This window comes from Hyperoodon ampullatus (genome assembly GCF_949752795.1).
Source record: "Hyperoodon ampullatus genome assembly, chromosome: 2".
In the NCBI taxonomy this organism is placed as follows: Eukaryota; Metazoa; Chordata; class Mammalia; order Artiodactyla; family Ziphiidae; genus Hyperoodon; species Hyperoodon ampullatus.
This window is the reverse complement of record NC_136915.1, coordinates 90,446,654-90,466,492: the sequence shown is the minus strand read 5'-3', so window position 1 is coordinate 90,466,492 and position 19,839 is coordinate 90,446,654. Positions and strand designations below refer to the sequence as shown.

General features: G+C 38.7%; 2 protein-coding genes across 2 annotated transcripts in view; one reads left to right on the top strand and one right to left on the bottom strand.

The window, feature by feature from the left end:
* SLC30A7 (solute carrier family 30 member 7) overlaps positions 1-2,704 on the bottom strand; it is a gene marked incomplete at both ends in the record, with an annotated part of 73,253 nt that extends 70,549 nt beyond the window's left edge. The window contains 2 exons of the mRNA XM_079698055.1: positions 2,304-2,405; positions 2,625-2,704. Coding sequence (XP_079554181.1) covers positions 2,304-2,405; positions 2,625-2,704 — 182 coding nt within the window. The remainder of the gene's footprint in view (positions 1-2,303; positions 2,406-2,624) is intronic.
* Positions 2,705-15,066: 12,362 nt separating this feature from the next.
* On the top strand, positions 15,067-19,271 carry EXTL2 (exostosin like glycosyltransferase 2; the record flags this gene model as incomplete). Its single annotated transcript, XM_079728102.1, has 3 exons — positions 15,067-15,475; positions 16,125-16,195; positions 18,783-19,271. Exons 1-3 carry the CDS (start codon positions 15,082-15,084, stop codon positions 19,269-19,271), a joined length of 954 nt encoding a protein of 317 aa, XP_079584228.1. The 5' UTR covers positions 15,067-15,081.
* Between the last annotated feature and the right edge of the window lie 568 nt (positions 19,272-19,839).

Sequence of the window (19,839 nt, the reverse complement as noted above, 5' to 3'; positions counted from 1 at the left end):
GTTCTTATTTAAAATGAAGGTGTTGAATAAGAACCAAAACTATTTAACATTTGTTGCAACTAGATCAAATGTTTCTAGGAATCTTTATTCATGAAGAGAAAGAATGTTTTAACTATCTTTTAATTCCATAATGGAAAAAAACTCTTGACATTTCATAACATCTTGAAGCTTAACTTTTACATAATACAAAGGAACACAGAAATGACTATGACAAAAACAAAAAACAAGTTTTGGTAACAAATTTACTCAAGGAACTTAAAATCTAATTGAACCTTCAGGAGCAGAGATAATCTAGTCATATAAAGAAATTGTTGATCAGTCAACAAAGGGGCCCAAAATTTGTTGTGTCTAAATAAGACAAAAAGCCAGATTATGAAAAGGCCCAAGCAATTTCCAAGTCTGCCAAGGCTTCAACAGGAACACATTTGTACTCCCAATTAGCTGATAAAAATTAGTATTTGGGGAAAAGTGATTGTGGATGTGGAGGTTAACATAAAAATGTATACCTGCTAATTAATCTAGGCATGACAGACAGTGGTTCAGAGCTAGACTGCAAATCTGTAAGATATAACACAAAGGGAGTAAACTGGAGGAGAAAAGGCCTAAAATTAAAAGAACAAGCTACCTGAGGGCAGAACAAGTCATGCATCACTGATGTTTTCCTTATGTACTGATGAATATTGACTAATGGCTTAGAAAACAATGGTTTTAGTAATTTCCTCAATGGATCTCTACAGATCAAAAGAATTACTTTCCATAAAGAGATGGTTTAGGTACTTCAAATATGAATCCCTTAAACAAGACATTTCACATAGTAATTTATGCAATGGAAAGCCATAGTGAAATATAATGTATTGTAATATAAAGTAATTGTAGCAAAACTATACGTAGGCAAACCAAGATACAGCCTTGATACAGCCAGCACATATGCCACAATATGGCATAATTTAGGAAGAAGAAAATATAAAATATAGTATAAATATCACATATTTATAATAAAGTATGATTATTTCAATACAAGCTAAGACAATAGAGTGCTTTTAACATGTACAATATATTGAAGGGTGTTAATATTACAGGACACATATATCGGATTCCCAGAGGATTAAAAATGGTTATTACATATATTGATATTTTATTGTTTCAATATGCCTTTTACACTTAAGTGGTGACTAAACCAATAACCGCCATAATCTGCTGAGTATTTTTGATAAAACTGAATTGACATTTGAATTTAAAAGTCCACCTTTTCATATGAAAGTATACATGTCACAAAAACTGGTGGTATCGCCTAATGTCATTGTTCAATCAAGAACAGCAATTCTCTCTGAAAATGGACCTTAAAGGACAGAGACTAAGTCTATTTAATTAATAGGAAATAAAGCATAGATGGTATAGGTTCTTATTTTGGGGTCCAAGACCTATTTCAAGAAACCCAAGAAAAAACTTAAGTTTTACATAAAATTTTGAAGTGTTGGCTATTATGAGATTCTCAAATGAGTATGATATTTAAAGAGGAATCAGTACACCTACAAGTGAGATGATCTTATCGTTGCTGAACAATTTTACAAGACCTTAAGTTATTCAACAGCAAACACCTGGATAACAGTACTGCATCTTCACAGTTACACTGGATAGACCTCTTTCCATCGCAGTTAAAAACAAAAACAAAAACAACCAAAGGTGACACCAAAAACCATCAACTCAAGAGATGTAAGGCTTTTAGAAAACTATATGGGATCTTCTACCGCAGTCAAGACAAAAGGAAAATCATGATACAGTTTCAGCATAAAATTAAAAGAGAATGAAAATATGTTTCTTTGGATATCCCCTTTATAAACCTCTTCCTGGTTTCAAGACCTAATAACAAACTAAGTAGAACATCTCAGATATTCCCTCTCGGAATTTTAAGGGTGAATCCCAAATGCCACTCCCCCACAGAGTGGCAGGAAACGCGTTTCTCCCAATTCCAAGAAAGTGGACAAAGCTAAGGTGTGTAAAGACAAAAGGCTCTCTCCATCTGTCAAAATGAGGAGGGGACTTGTCACTCCGGTTTGACGGAGTGGGGGAAGGTGGGAAAAGGAAGAGGGGACCTAAATCTTAACTGCTGCACGTGATGGCCTCGGCTCTTAAGAAATGTAACCGTGTCAGATTGGTGTGGATATGCGAAAGCAACTCAGCAGCAGAGGTGGTGGCAAAGGCAAGAGCTGAACCTCCTGGTGAGGAGCTACGTGGCATTAAGCAAACAGTGCTTCGTCTCCCCCACCCGCTGCTTCCGCCCCAACCCTTTCCCCTTTGGTTACCAGTTGCTCCAGATGCCGTACAGTAGTTCAACGAAAGCGAAAGAGAGGTTCAGGCACAGGAAGAAAAACAGGTTCCGAGACGTCTTGTCCGACAGGATAGACCTAAGCATGACACAAGTAGGGAATAGCCGGGAAAGTCAGAGGACTGCCGGACCGGGAGGTTGGGTTCCCCTTTCAGGACCCTCCCAGTCCACCCGTTCCTATCCTCACACAAACAAGGGTGTCCCTGACGCTTCCTCCCTGGACCTCGGGCCATCCCTAGGTCTGGGCCTTTTCCCCTTCTGCCGGACACCCCCTTCCCGCAAATACGGCACCCCGCACCTAAACCAGCCTGAGATCTTGCCGAACAGATTGAACTTAGGTGGTTTGTATTCATCGTCCTTGATGGACAGGGGCAACATCTTCTCTGCCCGGCGAAGGGCCGGGTCTACTCCCCTCTAGTAGTGGCTCCGTGGGTGATGGTAGTGACAGTGGTGACGCCTCAGATGGGAACCTGGGAATCCCGCTTGCCCCGGGCCGCGCACCGCTTCGAGACAGACAGACCCAGACACACACCGGAGAACCCGCCGACTTCCGGCCCGAGCCGCGCAACGCGTCCTGGGACGGGAAAGGGGGAAGGCGGGGCCGAGGGCGGGACGTGCGCGGTGGGGCGGGGCTTACGACGAGGGCCGGGTTGCGCCAGTTTTGCTGGGGGCAAAAAGAGTTGGCAACTACTAGGTGGTCTAAAGGGCCGACCTGGAGTGGAGTCCCGCCATCTGGACTCAGGAAGAAAATCCTGAGATGGCCACCCACAGACTGGGCTGGCTGGGAGGTTGAGAGTCCGCTCACGCCCACTCCGACTGCCTACCACTCTTGTTCCTGGATGCGCTGGCGTCCAGCGCCTGCCCTTTCGCCATTGCCCCTATTAGCATTAAATCCTGGTGCATTAGAGAGCAGTGCTTAAGAATCCAGGCGGCGACATATTCTCTCGCCGCCAGTCCGCAGGAAGCGCAAATGATGGTTTTGCTGGGTGAACTCCATGGGCGCCCAAATCCTAGTAATCCACCCCGCCCCGCCCCCGAAAACAGCGCCTGACCTTTCTGTACTGCCACGCAGGAGGCAATCAATAAATGTCTTTCGAAAGAATGTTAAAGGTATTTAAAAGAGCCTATTAAAAGGAGATCCTACGAGACCGTGTTGAAATTGAGGTTTGGTTAAGGCATTGCTTCCCAGACAATCTCAATCCATTGATAACCCAAAACTCGAGTTCCTACACGTCCCCTTCACTTCCAGGTCATCCCGGAGGCCGCCGCTGTGGCTCTAATTCTCGTGAGAACCCCATAGCCCGTTTCAGGGAAGTGCAGGGAAAACTGACTCGTTGGTGGGACGTGAGGGCGTGCGGAGCGCCAGGGGCGAGCCCGGCGGGCCAGTGCTGGGCACCCACGGTCGTTGGAACTCCTCTTCCAACGCCTCTCTGGGAAATTGTTTGGGTAAGGTCAGGTGGTCCACCACCTGAATGATTAAAAGTTGTTACCCTGGGGGGGGGGGGGGGAGAAATGGGGCAAAGGAGGACTGGCTTTTGGAGATGGGCTAGAAACTACAAAACCGAGCTTCTTGGGAACAGCTTTTTAGTCTAACAGGAAGTGGAGCGTCACCGAAAGGGAGGGGCGGCCACCCGGGACTGCCCTCTGCTTCAGGCTCTCTCTTTGTGGGCAGCGTTTCATCCAGGTTATCAATCCAGCGAGTAATGCCGGGTGAATGCACGCTGCTGGGTTTGGGAAAAAAATGAAAAATGAGCAAGCGAGACCCCCCTTTCGTTTCATCGTAACCAAGCTGGAAGCAAATAAATCGGCTAGGTCCCACTGCAGTCTTCTGCACTCGAGGTAAGGAAATAGGAAAATGCTCTCGTGTTAAAAATCTTTTTGCAGTGAGAATATATGTGTTTTGCACTCCTTCTTGGAACTTTGTGAGTGTGTGGGGTAGTGGTTCTGTGGTTTTATTTTTGAAAATAAAATTTACTTATTCTACACTTTTTTTTAAATGTTCGTGTTAATTAAACTGCTGTGTAAAAACAGCTAGATTTCAGAAATTAAGTTCTGGAAAGAGTACTTTGTCTTTGTCTTTCTTGGCGTATATTTCATTATTTTAATTTAAACATAGAAATATTTTCAGTTCGTAACATTTACTTATATTTTTAGGAAGCTTTTATATTAGCCATAGACTGAGTTTTACTGTACTGCACTGCTGGGGAAACGTTAAGTGGGTACAAACTAGGTTGAAGATAAATATTTCCACTGCGATTGTTTCTCCAAAGCTGCTTTATTTCAGTATGATGTAACTGGGGGTGGGGGGGTGGTGCATATATGGAAATAACTAAATTTCAGCAACTGGTTTCCAGCGTTCTCTTAACTCATCCAGGTCAGCTGCAATCTGAGCCTGTGTTTTTGTATTCTGCCTTTGAAAATAAATTCTACATTTTGCCCTGTATTGCTGCAGATGAGAAATTGTTCAACTGGGTTATGGAGAAATCTGCAATACCCTTTTTCAAATAGTTTTGAAATAAGTTGGAGAAATTGAAGTTTAATTTCAGTTACAGTGGTCCTGGAACTCCTAAATTCCCCACTGCTCACTCCCCAGAATAGAAGATAGCTATTCCGGTGAGGGCCTTCTTTCAAAAAGTGGCAATGCCATTTCACATCTTTCATTCTTAGACGACATAATTACCAACTTCAATACTAAATATTTTATTAGAAATATAAATTGGGCACTAAATCAGGAAAAGTGCTATGAGTGGAAAATGTTTGACATGTCTCACTTGATTTGCCGTCTTGAAATAATGTTTGTCCCATATATGTTAACCAGTATATGTTGTCATATCAAAATTAAAGTTAGTTTCATTCATTCAACAATCACTTAATGAGTGTCTACTATGTGCTAAGCTCTGTGCTGGGCACAGGGTTGGGGAAGGGAGGTAGGTTAAAAAGCCTGATAAAGTTCTTTCCCTGGAGGAATTTTATGGGAAGAAGAAGTGGGATGTGAGGAGAGGGCAAATCAGTTCAGGATTTTAGAACTAAATGATATTTAAGATGTGCACAAGAGGTGCTTTTGGTGTAGCGAGGAGGAACAACTGTCACCTGATGAGTCCAGATACATGCTAAGCCATCCCTTTACCCCTTCAGTAACTTGTATCATGAAAAAATATGTTTGGAAAATCAGAAATGATTCTTCAGGTCTATTCAGGTGGTCATTACAGTTGCAGTATCTTGCTGGTCTCCAATCAGTTCTGAATTCCTTCATATGTTATGGATTTATAAGATTATAAAATAGGTAGATATATTAATGAACATTTTAAACTAATAAATGGATTTCTACCCTGAACTTTTAAATATTTATTTAGATCATCTACTAATTAATTGCATTAGGTTAACTGTGCAGACTATATGGGGGGAAAAAACCCTAACTTCTCAGACATGTGATTAAGGACCGTGAGGAATGAAAGCCGAGAAGATTAAGGTGCAGAAGCTCATCTCCAGCCAAGGTTCCAGCTCCTTTGGGGCAATAGTAAGGAATAGGAAGGATGCCAGCTGTCATTCCTCAGTAATCAACCCTGACATTTACCTGCAACCTTATTTTAGACCCTGAGTTTTTTTAGTACTTCAAATTGAATGCCTTATGAACCTTTAGTGAAAAAAGGAGTTTTGATGGTAGATAAAACTACAGATAGTTAAAAATCTAGAAATTGAATACAAGCGCAGGTTGCTAATGCATTCAGAGGTCTTGCTCCATGGTATATATGTTCTGGTTTCAAACGTGTAAACACATTAGATCATCAGGATGATGTGAGTTTATTCTGCTTCTGGATACCTAAGAGAAAGATGAAAACAAAAAATATAGCAATGTTAGCACCAACCTGACAGGTAGCACCTACCTAATTGCCTAAATGTAGTTTTTAGAACACAGTATAGCAAATTTTAATTTCTAAAAATAATTCAAAGCCTATGGACGATAGCATTAAAAAGCATTTTTTAAAAATTTCCTGCTGATTGACCAAAAACATCTCAGAAAATTCTTTGATTTCCCTTAATAGTGCCAAGAGAGCCTGTTCCTATCAATTACTGGAGCCATAAGGAAAATTTTTTTAAAAAATTAAAACTTTACCATAATGAGGTAAGTACCAGTATTTTTTTTTTTACTTTTTAAAAATTGTGGTAAAATACCAATAATATTTGCCATCTTAACCATTTTTAAGTGTACAGCTCAGTAGTGTTAAGTGTATTGACATTGTTGAGCAGCCAATCTCAAGAATTTTTTCAGCCTGCAAAACTGAAATTCTATAACCATTAAACAACAACTCTCCATTTCTCTGTTCCCCGGGTCCCTGGCAACCACCATTCTACTTTCTTTTTCTATGTATTTGACTACTCTATATTCCTCATGTAAGTGAAATCATAGAGTATTTGTCCTTTTGTGCTGGCTTATTTCACTGAGCATGATGTCCTCAAGGTTCATCCATGTTGTAGCATGTGTCAGAATTTCCTTCCTTTTAAAGCCTGAATAATATTCCATTGTATGTCTATACCATGTTTTGTTTATCCATTCATCTGTCAATGGACATTTGGGTTGCTTCCATTTTTTGACTATTGTGAATAATGCTGCTATGGACATAAGTGAAATACCAGTATTTTTATCTGAGAAAAATTGTTTCCTATAGAGGTGTTTTTGTTTCCTTGGAAATAAGAGTTTTTACTTGAGCCAGGGTCTGTTAGAACATACTGTATTGCCTGTTTTAGATCTTATCCATTGAAATAGTATTCCAGATTATAGCATAAAGTCAATACCTACAAAGTTGAAATATTCTTGTAGACTAGAACAAAGCTGAAAACAGAGACTACTTGAAAGACACTAAAAATACAATGTAGGTCAAGTGTGAGAGTCGGGAGTTTGTTTGGACCCACTACTCTTTCTGTGGCTCAGGAAACATCATTTAATATTCTCAGTCCCAGCTAGCCCGTCTACAAAATGGGGTGGATATATTTTAACTCCCGTGTCTCTGAAGGTTTGAAACATTACTGATTTGAGTTGTTAGGTAACATAACAACATGTATTTAGACTTGTGAAAAAATTGATGGGAGTTAAGAAGAACCATAAAAACATAGATGGGCTCCTTAGAAGGAAAAGTGAGGGGAAATCATTTAGAAAGGAGAGGATAGCATTCGTTGAAAATGAGAAAAACTGTATGGCACTTCTAAAATAACAGTGAAAAGAATGAATTTCCAGAATATAGGGAAATACAAAGGCAAAAACTCTTCTTAGAATACTCTTTAGCACCTGGAAAAGACTCATAAAGAACAGTGACCTTTCATGTACTATTTCTGGCATTCTGGATTTTGCACTGAAGTAGATTCTAGTGTGTGCTGCTTAAAATTTTAATGGAAGAGGCTTACTCTAAGCAGTAGTGAACTGACTTGGGTGGTGTTCTGACTTAGTTCTGCCAAATGTCCTGAGGTTTCTATAGGTTTTTGTCAGTTTCTGAACCCAAACTAAATTTTCATTTCTCACCTAGACAAGACTTTATTGTCTGTTTTTGTAAATCATATATGCTGCTGGATTAAGAATATAGCTTCTGGTTATTGTTACCAGAAATCACAAGGATGGGATTATCTAACAAGTGATGGTTTTCTCCCAAGGCAAATCCGCTTATTCTCCAAGAGCAGAATATCTTGGAAAAAATCAGCGTTCTAAGACATCTTTTATTAAGTAGTTTGGCCACAGAACTAAAGGTAGAAAGGTGACTCATGTGGCCTGAGCTAGAGACCACATCTGATGGCTTGTTGTCCTGGTCCCCAGACGGGGGATAATGCAGGTCTTTTATAGAGGGAAAGATTTCTTGAGTCTTAACTGGGCCTTAATTTGCATTTAATTTGAGTTTATTCTTTTAAAATTTCAGTCATTCCTTATTCATTGCAAAGTTTAAGACCATTTAAACATAGATTCCCCCACTCCTTTCAGCCACAGAGAGTTGTGAGCCCTTACTCAAAAAATGACCAGGCACTGTTCTGGATTACAAAGCCTAACAGAAACGGCCCTCAAGGTACAGCCAGAGTCAAAAAGGAGCTGGAGGCATGGTCAGTAGTTGTAATACCTGGACACAAAGTCTAGTAGCCCTGTGTTCCCAGTTCCCAGGAGCACTGAGGATGGAGAGTGGTGAGAGAAATATCCACAGGGGAGGGGATGTTTGAAAGAGACTTGGGGGTAGGAGGACGAGGAGTAGGGGTGTGCCAGGTGGAGAGAGGGATGGGTTTTGTAGTAGAGAAGATAGCATGTACCAACACTTGGAGTCATGGGTCAGCACGTTGGCTGTAGGTATCGTAAGAGGAAAGTCCTTTTGGAATTGGGTACCACATGTGCCTTTGCCCCAATTGGAACAGTGTTTGTCATCTACGTGCCATAAACCTGGCCAGAAACTGCTCATCAGGTGTATACTGTCTCTTCTGATTCTTCTTGCATGTTCATAGAAGGGAAGCCCAGGTTCTGAATTAGCCTCTGTGTTCTACCTTGGAATGCTTTTATCTCGTGGCAGCTGAGGACACCTTTTTGAGCATCTGTCTTCTATAATCATCAGTTTTTAGGCAAGTACACATTTTGGAGGATGAGCCAGAGAAGAATACAATATGAGGCAAATCTCATAATCAAATGGTAGAATAGTTATTCTTCCACCATCTGTAGCATTAAAAGGAAAATGACAGCTTCTCAATGTATGACGTGAAGCTGTTCATTGCTTTTCTACCTTATGAGTCAGAGGACATAACTAATCTTTGTTTATGCTATGCTCTGGCTATTTGTTTTCAGCTTTTGTCTGGATAATTATTGCTTTCAGTCCAAAGGAACTAGCCTGGAGAAAAGAATTCTTCATTCAGTAGTGTTCCTTCTAAGGAACTTTGATAGATGTAGTAAATAACTACAGAGAGGGTCTTTGAAAATTCAAATTGCCTCGTTCATTTAAAGAGAAACATTAGAGAATTAGTAACTGTTGCTTCATTGTATTATTTACTTTCCTACTCTATCTTATCTCCACATTTAAGAAACTTTCGTAAAATTTCAAATAATGCTTTTTCAAAAGCTACCTCAATTCTCAAATATTTAAAAATTCTGATATAATGACCCAACCATTCCACTCCCAGATATATACCCAAGAGAAATGAAAGCATGTCCACATAAAAATTTGTACTTGAATGTTCATAACAGCGTTATTCATAATAGCAAAATGTGGAAGCAACCCAAATGTCCAGCAACTGATGAACAGATAAACAAAATGTGTTATATCTATACAATAGAATGTTATTTGGCAATTAAAAAAAAGAATTAAGTACTGATATATACTATGACATGGGTGAACCTTGAAAACATTCTTCTAAGTGAAAAAAGCCAGGCACAAAGGCCATATATTGTATAATTCCATTTATATGAAATGTCCAAGATAGGCAAATCTATGGAGATAGAAAGTAGATTAGTGTTTGCCTGGTGCTGGGGTGGAGAAAGAGAGGAAATGGGAATGAGGAGTTGACTGCTAACGAATGGGTCTGGGGTTTCTTTTTAGAATGTTAAAAATGTTGTAAAATTAGACTTGGTTGCACAATTCTGCGAATACACTAAAAGCTACTGAACTGTATACTTTAAATAGGTGAAATTTATGGTATGTGAAATAAATCTTTAAAAAGTTGTAAAAAACCCAACATACCAATATTAATATTCATATTATCTTACAGGTACCTTAGGGACAGTCTCATATACTAAGTTATGACACATCCTTGCAGAATTTACCATAACACAGTGGAAAGAGTCGTGGACTGTGCCCTCAGAGATCTGGATTCTAGGCCTGGCTCTGCTGCTGGTTAACTGTGTGCAGCTGCATCAGTTCAGGCACATTCCTTATGCCTCGACCTTGGGTTCTTTATCTATGAAACAAGGAAGCTGGCTTAGGAGGGCTCTGAGGTCTCTTTCAGTTTTCTGAGTTTATGATGTGTTTGTATCATAAGGCATATAGATATTGGGGCAGTTTTGGAGACATTGCTTTATCCTTCATTGTTTGAGCATAATAAATAGCAGTAGGGATTTCAGGGGCCACCTGGCTAGCAGTCCCTCCCCGATCGTGTTCAAGGTAAAATATATGTAGAACAGGGCTTCTCCACCTTGGCATCACTGGCATGTTAGGCTGGATAATTCCTTGCTCTGGGGTCTGTCCTGTCCATTGTAGGATGTCTAGCAGCAGCACTGCCATCTACCCACCAGAGAGCACTAGCATCTCCTAGACCCAATCACAGCAATCAAAAATGTCTCCTGAGGGTCTTCCCTGGTGGCGCAGTGGTTGAGAGTCCGCCTGCCGATGCAGGGGACACGGGTTCGTGCCCCGGTCCGGGAAGATCCCACACTCTGCAGAGCCGCTGGGCCCGTGAGCCATGGCCACTGAGCCTGCACTTCCGGAGCATGTGCTCCGCAACGGGAGAGGCCACAACAGTGAGAGACCCGCGTACCTCAGAAAGCAAAAACAAAACATGTCTCCCGACTTTGCCCCATGTACCCTAGAGAGCAAAATCGTCCCTGGTTGAGAACCCCTGGTCTAGGAGATGCTATGTAACCATATCAAAATAACTAAAAGGATGTGCTCTCTACTCATGAGGAACTAAATAAGTTAACATGTGCAAAAAATATCATCTGGGGATCTTTGATTTTGCAGATGATTAGGAGAAAAAGAAGGATTTTTGTTTTGCTGACATTTACTGTGTTTATCAAAGTCACATTTAATTTACTATAGTCATAGATGGAAGAAGGGCAGAAAGGGGATAGACTAAGAACTGTCAGATCCTTTTTGGAATGAGGCAGGGTGCCAGGAAATACATATATCAATAGATATAATTTTAAATTAAATAATTTTAATTCTTGGTCCTTTCTAGGTAAGACATAGGTTATCCAGATGTATTCTTTTTCATATCCCCCCATTCAAAACTCAAAGCTGTGATTTAGGTGATAGATTCTTCTCTGGACAAAGAACAGAAGAAAGCTATAAACTGAAATCCAGATAGCTATGAAGTCATCATCACTCTCCAAACTGTTCTAAGGCTGTTTCCAGTAGGCCTACAATAAAGTTCCAGACTTCAGCTATTCTCAAAGTACAGAGATGCCACTTGCACTGCAGTCTATAAAGTTTTTGTTCTTCTTGCTTTTCTATGTAGACTACAAATGTAACATAATTTTATCGGGCTATATCATTTAATAAATACTACATGAAATATTTACATTGTCTTTCCAAAGATATAAATTATATCTCTCAAAACATTTTTGATACAAGTAGAATAGGGGATTAGAAGCTATCTGAAAGAGGAAATTTCTATGACAGATATGGAGGGTAACTCCCACTTAAAAGTATAGATAAAAGTGAAACAGTCGTTCACAATTATCTTTGACAATGTATATTTATAGTAGGCTATAGAGATGAATCTTCATTACTTTTTCTCCACTAAAACTGCCAGGTAGCTATCAGTGTCTGTTTTAGAGACTAGAGACACTGCTATGTAAGTTTTATAGTATGTACTCAGTATATATACTATAAAACTATAGTTTTATAGTATAGTACTATAAACTAGTTTTTGAGTATAGTACTCAGCTGAGGAAAATGAACATAAAGATCTTTTTTTTTTTTTTTAGTCTCTGCTTTACAACAAAGTGAATCAGTCATACATATACATCTGTTCCCATATCCCCTCCCTCCCTCCCACCCTCCCCATCCCACCCCTCCAGGCGGCCACAAAGCACCGAGCCGATCCCCCGTGCCATGCGGCGGTCCCCCACCATCCATCCACCCCACGCCCGGCCATAAAGATCTTAATCAGGGTATATTTTAATGCAGTTGTCAGAGGATTCTTAACTCTGAGTGCTTATAACCAGCCATTTTTATTCAGAACTGAAAATATGTTTTATGAGACCTGCTTTTGAGTCAGTATTAGAAGGATTATCAAGGCCTTTGAACCAAGATTATTAATTCATAATGGTTTCTCTTTGGTTTACCACATTAACAGTATATGTTGTTTGAGTAAAAGGGTGTATACAGTGAAAACACTTGTTCTCTCAAACCTTAAATTACCATCCTTGAAAAGTAATCATGGTAAAGCTGAAGTTACTTCAAAAATAATTCATTTTATTCGTATCTTAGAGTGAAGCTATGATAAAAGGAGAAACACAAAATTTCTTTTCTTAACAGAACAGGCTGCAGAGAAAGTCCAGGAGAGAATATCCTTGAAAGCTCTCCAAAAAGATTGCTGCAAGGGAATATTTCTTTTCAAATCTGGACTTTTGAAAAGTGAGAGTTGCTGAATGACAATGACCATTCCCTTGTCCTTATGAATAAGTTCTTCCTTTGCTTGCACAGGCCTCAGCGCATTATCACGTCATGGGGTGTGTTCCCCTATAAGCCTTGGAATTCTCCAGTCCCCACTTCTGTGAACTTTAAAGAGAGATGTTAAAGGCATGGGCTATATGGCCTCTCTATGTCCTTGCTGAACAGAAGACTGATCGGACATTATTTGGATAGCAAAGTGAGATTTCGTTTGGAACCTAATCTGTTAGACAGGAAGATTTAGACTAGTCTTAGGATTGTCTGTAGAATGATGGCCTAGCTGCAGATGCCCAACTGAAACCACAAGGTGCAAAATCAAGAGCTTACATACAGACATAGTGCACTTTTTCATGAAGGAAACCAAAGTAAACTGTACAGAAGCAGTGTTATACAAGGAAGAACAGTGACAGTGGCTTGTACAGTTAGCACAGCACAGGTGTGAGTTAGCAGTGAGAAGTCTTTTCCAACTTGATATTATTTATCTGTAATAAGGAATAGATAAGGGTATCTGTTTATTGTATAGCCCGAGAGGAAAAATTGTATTAAAAGTAGTAAGAGTGGATAGACTATGGGTCAATTAAAGTCATCAAGAATAATAATATCTCATTCTTTCTGGTTCTGAGAGATCTATTTTTTTTTCTTAAAGATATTTTTTATATGTCTAGAAACTCCTGGTTGATTTTTCAGTCTTTTTATAAGTAAATTTCTTTAAGCTTTCTTTTTCCTCATTTCAGGCTTTTGTACTTGAATAGAGTAGTAGAATAGATCTAGGAAAAGTGCTGAGATGTATTTGAAGTCTGAGCTGCCAGAATAGAAAATGAAGACATTCCTCAAAAGCTTGTGGAGGCTTGTGGAGGAGTAAGTAAAGTAAGTAAATCAAAAGCAGAAATAGCAGAAGAATCAAAAAGCAGCAGCAATTGAAAGCCAACAGTGCTCCAAAACGAGGCAGTAGGGGTGATAATGAAACTGTATTGGAAGCCAAGAAATCAGAGTTCTGGGTATCTGTAAAACAGTATGAGATTTAACCTTTCCTTACATTTGTGACTGAGTTTTGATCAGACAAAAAATTTTGACCAATAAATCTCCAGGCCACATTCCTTAGTTTTTGTTCACCTACTCTTCTATAGCCATCTCAGGCAGATCCTGTAGGTATAGTTAGGAATAGGAGAGTCCAGAGCTGATTACAATACCTGGTGATCCTCATGTTCTGTGACAGAGGTTGCTTTGGAAGCTCAAGAGCCCTACCTCAGCACATCCTGCATTTGAATCTGGCAGTACACTCCCCAGCCCATGATGATGAAAAGCCTGGGCTCTGGCAGGAGTTTTTTCCTGGATAAAAATCATAGATCCATTACTTCAGTTGTTTAGTAACCTTGAGAAAGTTATTTAACCTCTGTAAGCATCCAAATACTATTAAATGGGAATAATAATAATAGTAAAATATAAACAAGATTCTGTTACTCCCCTGATCAAAACCCTCCAATGGCTTCACTTAGAATAAAATCCATACTCTTTACTCAGGCCAACAAGATCCCCCGTAATCTGGCACTTGCTTATCATGTCAGTCTTATTTATTCTCTTCGTTACCATCATGCTGAATTAGCTTTGAGTTTATTTACTTTGTTATCTGTTTGGCCCTACTATTTCCTCTGTTACTAACAGCAGAGACTTTGTCTATCTTATTCATTGCTGTATTCACAGAATCTAAAACAGTGCATGGTACAGTAAGTGCTCAGTGGTTATTTGTTTAGTTTACTGAGTAAATAAGCACGTACTATGACATGCAAAGCACATAGTACAGGACCTAGAATGTAATAAACCCACTATAATTGTTTGCTTCTACTGCTATTACTATTATTTCATATATTAGGGTTCTGCATATGATTCCACTTGGAAAAAAGTTTGCTACCAAAATGTAAGTTTAAAGTTAGTGTACTGAAATATACATATATCAGAACATCAAGTTGTACACCTTACATATATACAACTTTTGTGTGTCAACCATATCACAATAAAGCTGCTTAAAGAATTAGTATACTACCAAGAGAAATATAATCCTATCTGAAAAAAATAATCTCAGTTCCAAATGTTTAGTAGTGAAATGAGGGCAAATTTTAAAATGCACTGCTTAATTCTTCCTGTTCGGTGTGTAGATAACCCTTTGTCTGCAGCTGCAAAGCGAGCAGGCCCAGAAGAAAAGGTTTATTCACTGTAGTTTTTATCTAAGGCCAAATCACCTTATCAAAGAGGCAGGGTGAACTGAACTTGAATCAGCTAAAAGATGATTAACCTCTCTCCCCAAAAAAGCAAAAACAAAAACATGGTAACTAGTAAGAATGCTAAGATTCTGCACTTTATTTCCATTTCTACTCCAGGTGTTGCCACATCTGCAAACTCCCTGGAAGAGTGATGGGGATTCGAGTACTTCGTTTCTCTTTGGTGGTAATCCTTGTGTTACTGCTGGTAGCTGGGGCTTTGACCGCTTTACTTCCTAATATCAAAGAAGACAAGCTGCTCACTTTGCGTAGGGAAATAAAATCCCAGGGCAAGTCCACCCAGGATTCCTTTACTCTCATAATGCAGACATACAACAGAACAGATCTCTTATTGAGACTTTTAAATCATTATCAGGCAGTACCATATCTGCACAAAGTGATTGTGGTGTGGAACAATGTTGGGGAGAAGGGACCAGATGAGTTATGGAACTCTCTAGGGCCTCACCCTGTCCCTGTGATCTTCAAAGTACAGACAACAAACAGGATGAGAAATCGACTCCAGGTCTTTCCTGAACTGGAAACCAATGGTGAGTTGCAGCTGGGTTCTTAGTCTGGCAGGGCTGCAGCTAACCAGAGCTGTGGGTGGGTGCGTGGCTTTTGGGCCTTCTACTTGCCTTAATTGTGTGGAGAAAATAGGGAAATTTAATCATAAGAAAGCATTTTGAAAAACTTAAGGGGCAGTTTCCAAGATGTCAAGAAGCAGTCTCCTGGGGAAGAAATCGCATATACCTTGCAACAATGACAAAGAGGTTAATATTGTGAAAGAAGATATGCTATGATTACATATTACGGCATCACAGAAGTTAGTAAAATGCCATTTAACTTACGCTTAATGTATTTTTTGTCACCTCCTTTTCCTCCCACTGAGCAGTTACATGAGGTTGTAATTTGCTTAAAAAAACCTTGGTTTTATTTATTTATAGGTTCATTAGTTTCTAGGATAATGGATGATAAATACATGATAATTTCCCCCTCAGGAAATTATAAAAATCAATTAACATTTCAAGTAAAAAGTTTTTCTGCTAGACAAATCTCTCCAAGAATACATTTTTTATTTACTGAATTTCATTCAGAAAATACTTCATTTGAATGACTTATAAAAACACCAGAAGTATCTTATAACTTCTGTCTTCATTTCCAAACTGTTTGATTTACATTTTTTTCCTTTCATTTCAGCGGTGTTAATGGTAGATGATGACATGCTAATTAGCACCCAAGACCTTGTTTTTGCTTTCTCCGTGTGGCAGGTAATGTTGCTACATCCTTTATGAAATCAACAGTATAAAGTCTGATCTAGTGTTTAACTAGAGCAGCATGGTTTAATGTGACAGTCACCCAAACCAGCGTAGACAGTATTTATCTAAAAGGTAGATGAATTTGTCGTAATCAGATTTCCTGAGCTCAGTTAAGCTAATCTGAAAGTTACAGTATCTTTTATCTATATTTGATTTATATTTGGTATATTGGAAAGAAGAGCTAGAACTGACTTCCAAAGAACAATGAGGAAACGATCTGGTATATGATAGAGCAAAGACTAAAATCCAGAGGCACTTTTGCCTGTATCTCCAATGAGAAGTGTATTTCTGTATTAATATTGCACAGAACTTCCTTTGAAAGAAACAATTTATTACATCCATAAAATTTAATTCTGATTCTGAGGCCATTGTTTAAAAATTAATAATACTAATAATTCTGCATGCACCATTGTGGTGGCAGTTTCCCCCACCCCCCCACCCCCTTAAATCTCAAGCTGGGATAAACAGGCATAAATTGCCTGGTATCTATAAAAACTCCTTTTTCCTACTGAATATATGTTAATAGTAGACAGCTTTTACAAGTTGCACTACAAGTACCTGAAACGAGAACTGCATACAAATACTTTGAAGCCCTGTCCAGTAATTAAATACTGTGCTACCCAATAAATGGTCTAATTTACACTATAGTAACTCTCCTTAATTAGCGACTTGGGATGTAACAACATTAGGTATTAATGGCAAGTGGTCACAGTACTCTGCAGATATCATCATTCTCAAAACTTCAGTTTTCAGCTTCATGCCTAGTGTACTGATCAACAGATTTTTTCTATATCAGCAGTTTTTCCAGCCCTGTAAATAAAAACTTCCTAGGTGAAAAGTTCTAATGTAATACTCCAGCTGTGAGATTTCTATTTCAGGTAAAAAATCAATTTACTGAAAATATCAGGGTGGGGGAAATATGAGAACTGCGGTTAATTAGAATAATCCAAGTAAATCATAATTAAAGATGGATAAATATGACTTTAGGTTTTATTCATAAAACCATCAAGAACAGTTTCAATCCATTGCACAAGATAATCTGACTCCTAAAGTTCTGTCCCATCAGTGCCCTGCATAGTGTAGTGATTTGGGGCCTAGAGAGAAGCAAGATTAGAGCAGACGGGTACCTGTGCCTTTGCACTCACCCATCACCTCCACTTGCAGTGCTTTACCTTTTCCACCTCCATTCATCCATGAAATCTCTTTCATCGCGTAGATTGTGTAAGTGGCACATCTCCTCTGAAGGCTCCCAGCCTTTACACCCAACCCTTGACATTCCCCTTTGCTTCCCAGCAGCACAGTTGTCATCCTGTCCTCGGTGCCCCCCTGAGAATTGCACAGCTGCATTTACAGCTTTCTCACAGTGTGGTAATTCCTGGTTCACATATCTGTATCATACCCTCTCTAGACTATGCGTTCTTTGAAACCGGATTTAACCCAGCCTGACTTGTGTGCATGTGTCCCTAGTTTAGTGTCTGTTCCGTAAATGAATGAAACTCAAGTTATTTGTGAGATTGAACTAAACCTTTCAATTCTATAAGTTCATTCTTCTTTTCCGTGATTCACTGCTTTTCTTTGCTGATTTTTGTTTTATTTTTAGTCACCCTCATCCTACTATTATTGTTTTAATACTATCCTTCAAAGATCCTGACACATCTCATATATCTATATATATGTCTATATCTATCTATCTATCCATCTATCTATCTATCTATCTACCTATCTATATATATATATCTTTGAGCAACATGGATTTGAACTGTACAGGTACATTTATACTCGGATTTTTTCAATAAATACAAACCACAGTACTACATGATCAGTGGTTGGCTGAATCTAGAGATGCGGATCCGTGGATACGGAGGGCTGACTGTAAAGTTATAGACGAGTCTTCTACTACGCTAGGGGGGTCAGTGCCCCTAACCCCTGAATTGTTTAAGGCTCAACTGTATATGTGTGTGTTGTGTATATATGTGTGTATATATATATATTTTTTCTTATGTTTTTAAAAAAGAGACACCCAAGCTGAAAAGGGATAAAAATAAACATCGTTTAAAATCAATGGTGACTTTCAAAAACATTGAAATCAACATGGAAAAACAGTAAAATGATACATGTAAAGCCATAATTTTACATACTCCTAAGAGATTAAAACAATTTTTCAAAATAATCACATTATGTCTTCTTATCTCCTATAATAAATATCATTCATACAGTCAACTTCTCTTATAGCAAACTCTGAAAAACCAGAATCTTTGGTAACTCGAATTTATTAATATTGGATAATGTGTAAATTAGGAGAATATTTGTGAGGTTAGAAATTTTGTTAGAGGTTTGGGTTATGATGAATTGACCTTTAAACTTATCAGTACATAGATTTATGAATTTGTCTGGAGTTAAAGGAAATTGAGATGTAGAAGCCAGGAATAAAATAACATTGACAAATCAGTTTAATTCTTTCTGTAGTAAATCATTGCCTTTTCACCATGTCAGCTTTAAAGAAATGCCACACTTAATTGTTCTTTTTCCATCTTTTCAGCAATTTCCTGATCAAATTGTAGGATTTGTTCCAAGAAAGCATGTGTCTACTTCCTCTGGTGTCTACAGTTATGGAGGTTTTGAACTGCAAACACCAGGGTTTGGAAATGGTGACCATTACTCTCTGGTGCTGATTGGAGCCTCATTCTTCCATAGCAAATACCTTGAACTCTTTCAGAGGCAACCTGCAGCTGTCCATGCTTTGTTAGATGAAACGCAAAACTGTGATGATATTGCCATGAATTTTATCATTGCCAAGCACACTGGGAAGACTTCGGGGGTATTTGTGAAACCTGTAAACATAGACAATTTAGAAAAGGAAACCAATGGTGGCTATTCTGGAATGTGGCATCGAGCTGAGCACTTTCTGCAGAGGTCTTATTGTATAAATAAGCTTGTTAACATCTATGACAGCATGCCCTTAAAATACTCCAACATTATGATTTCTCAGTTTGGTTTTCCATATGCCAACCACAAAAGTAAAATGTAAAAGTAAAACAAACAAAAACAAACCTCAAAACTGCTTAGTATTTGAGTAGCTTCTTCATGCTATGGTCGGTTTATTTATTTATTTATTTTTAAGCACATCATGAACTTTTTTTCTACTCCAGAAGTCTCTACAAGGGGGAAAAAGTGCTTAGGGCTTCTAGCATATAAAATTTACAGACACTTCAAAACCCAAGAAGCTGGTATTACCCAGATAGGTCTTCTTGTGAGAAGTTTTCATCCACAGATATAATTCCTTGGTCAACAATTTTATTGTTTACATTCTGAGACCATTCTACAATTAAAAAAAATTTTTTTAATTGAAGTATAGTTGATTTACAGTGTTGTGATAATGTTCTACAATTTTTTTGACTCCTGGCACTTGCCTTAAGGACGTTTAGCAAGCTGTTTCCAGGATCAGAAACCAGGACAAGTATTTCTCAGCTTTTTCATTAAAGGATGATTATTTTCATTTGAAGCCTGAAATGCCTCTTCAACAAAAGCCTGTGGTATAGGGAAAAGCCATGTGAGGAGAGAATAATCTCAATCCCATATAAAAACGAGTGGAAAAT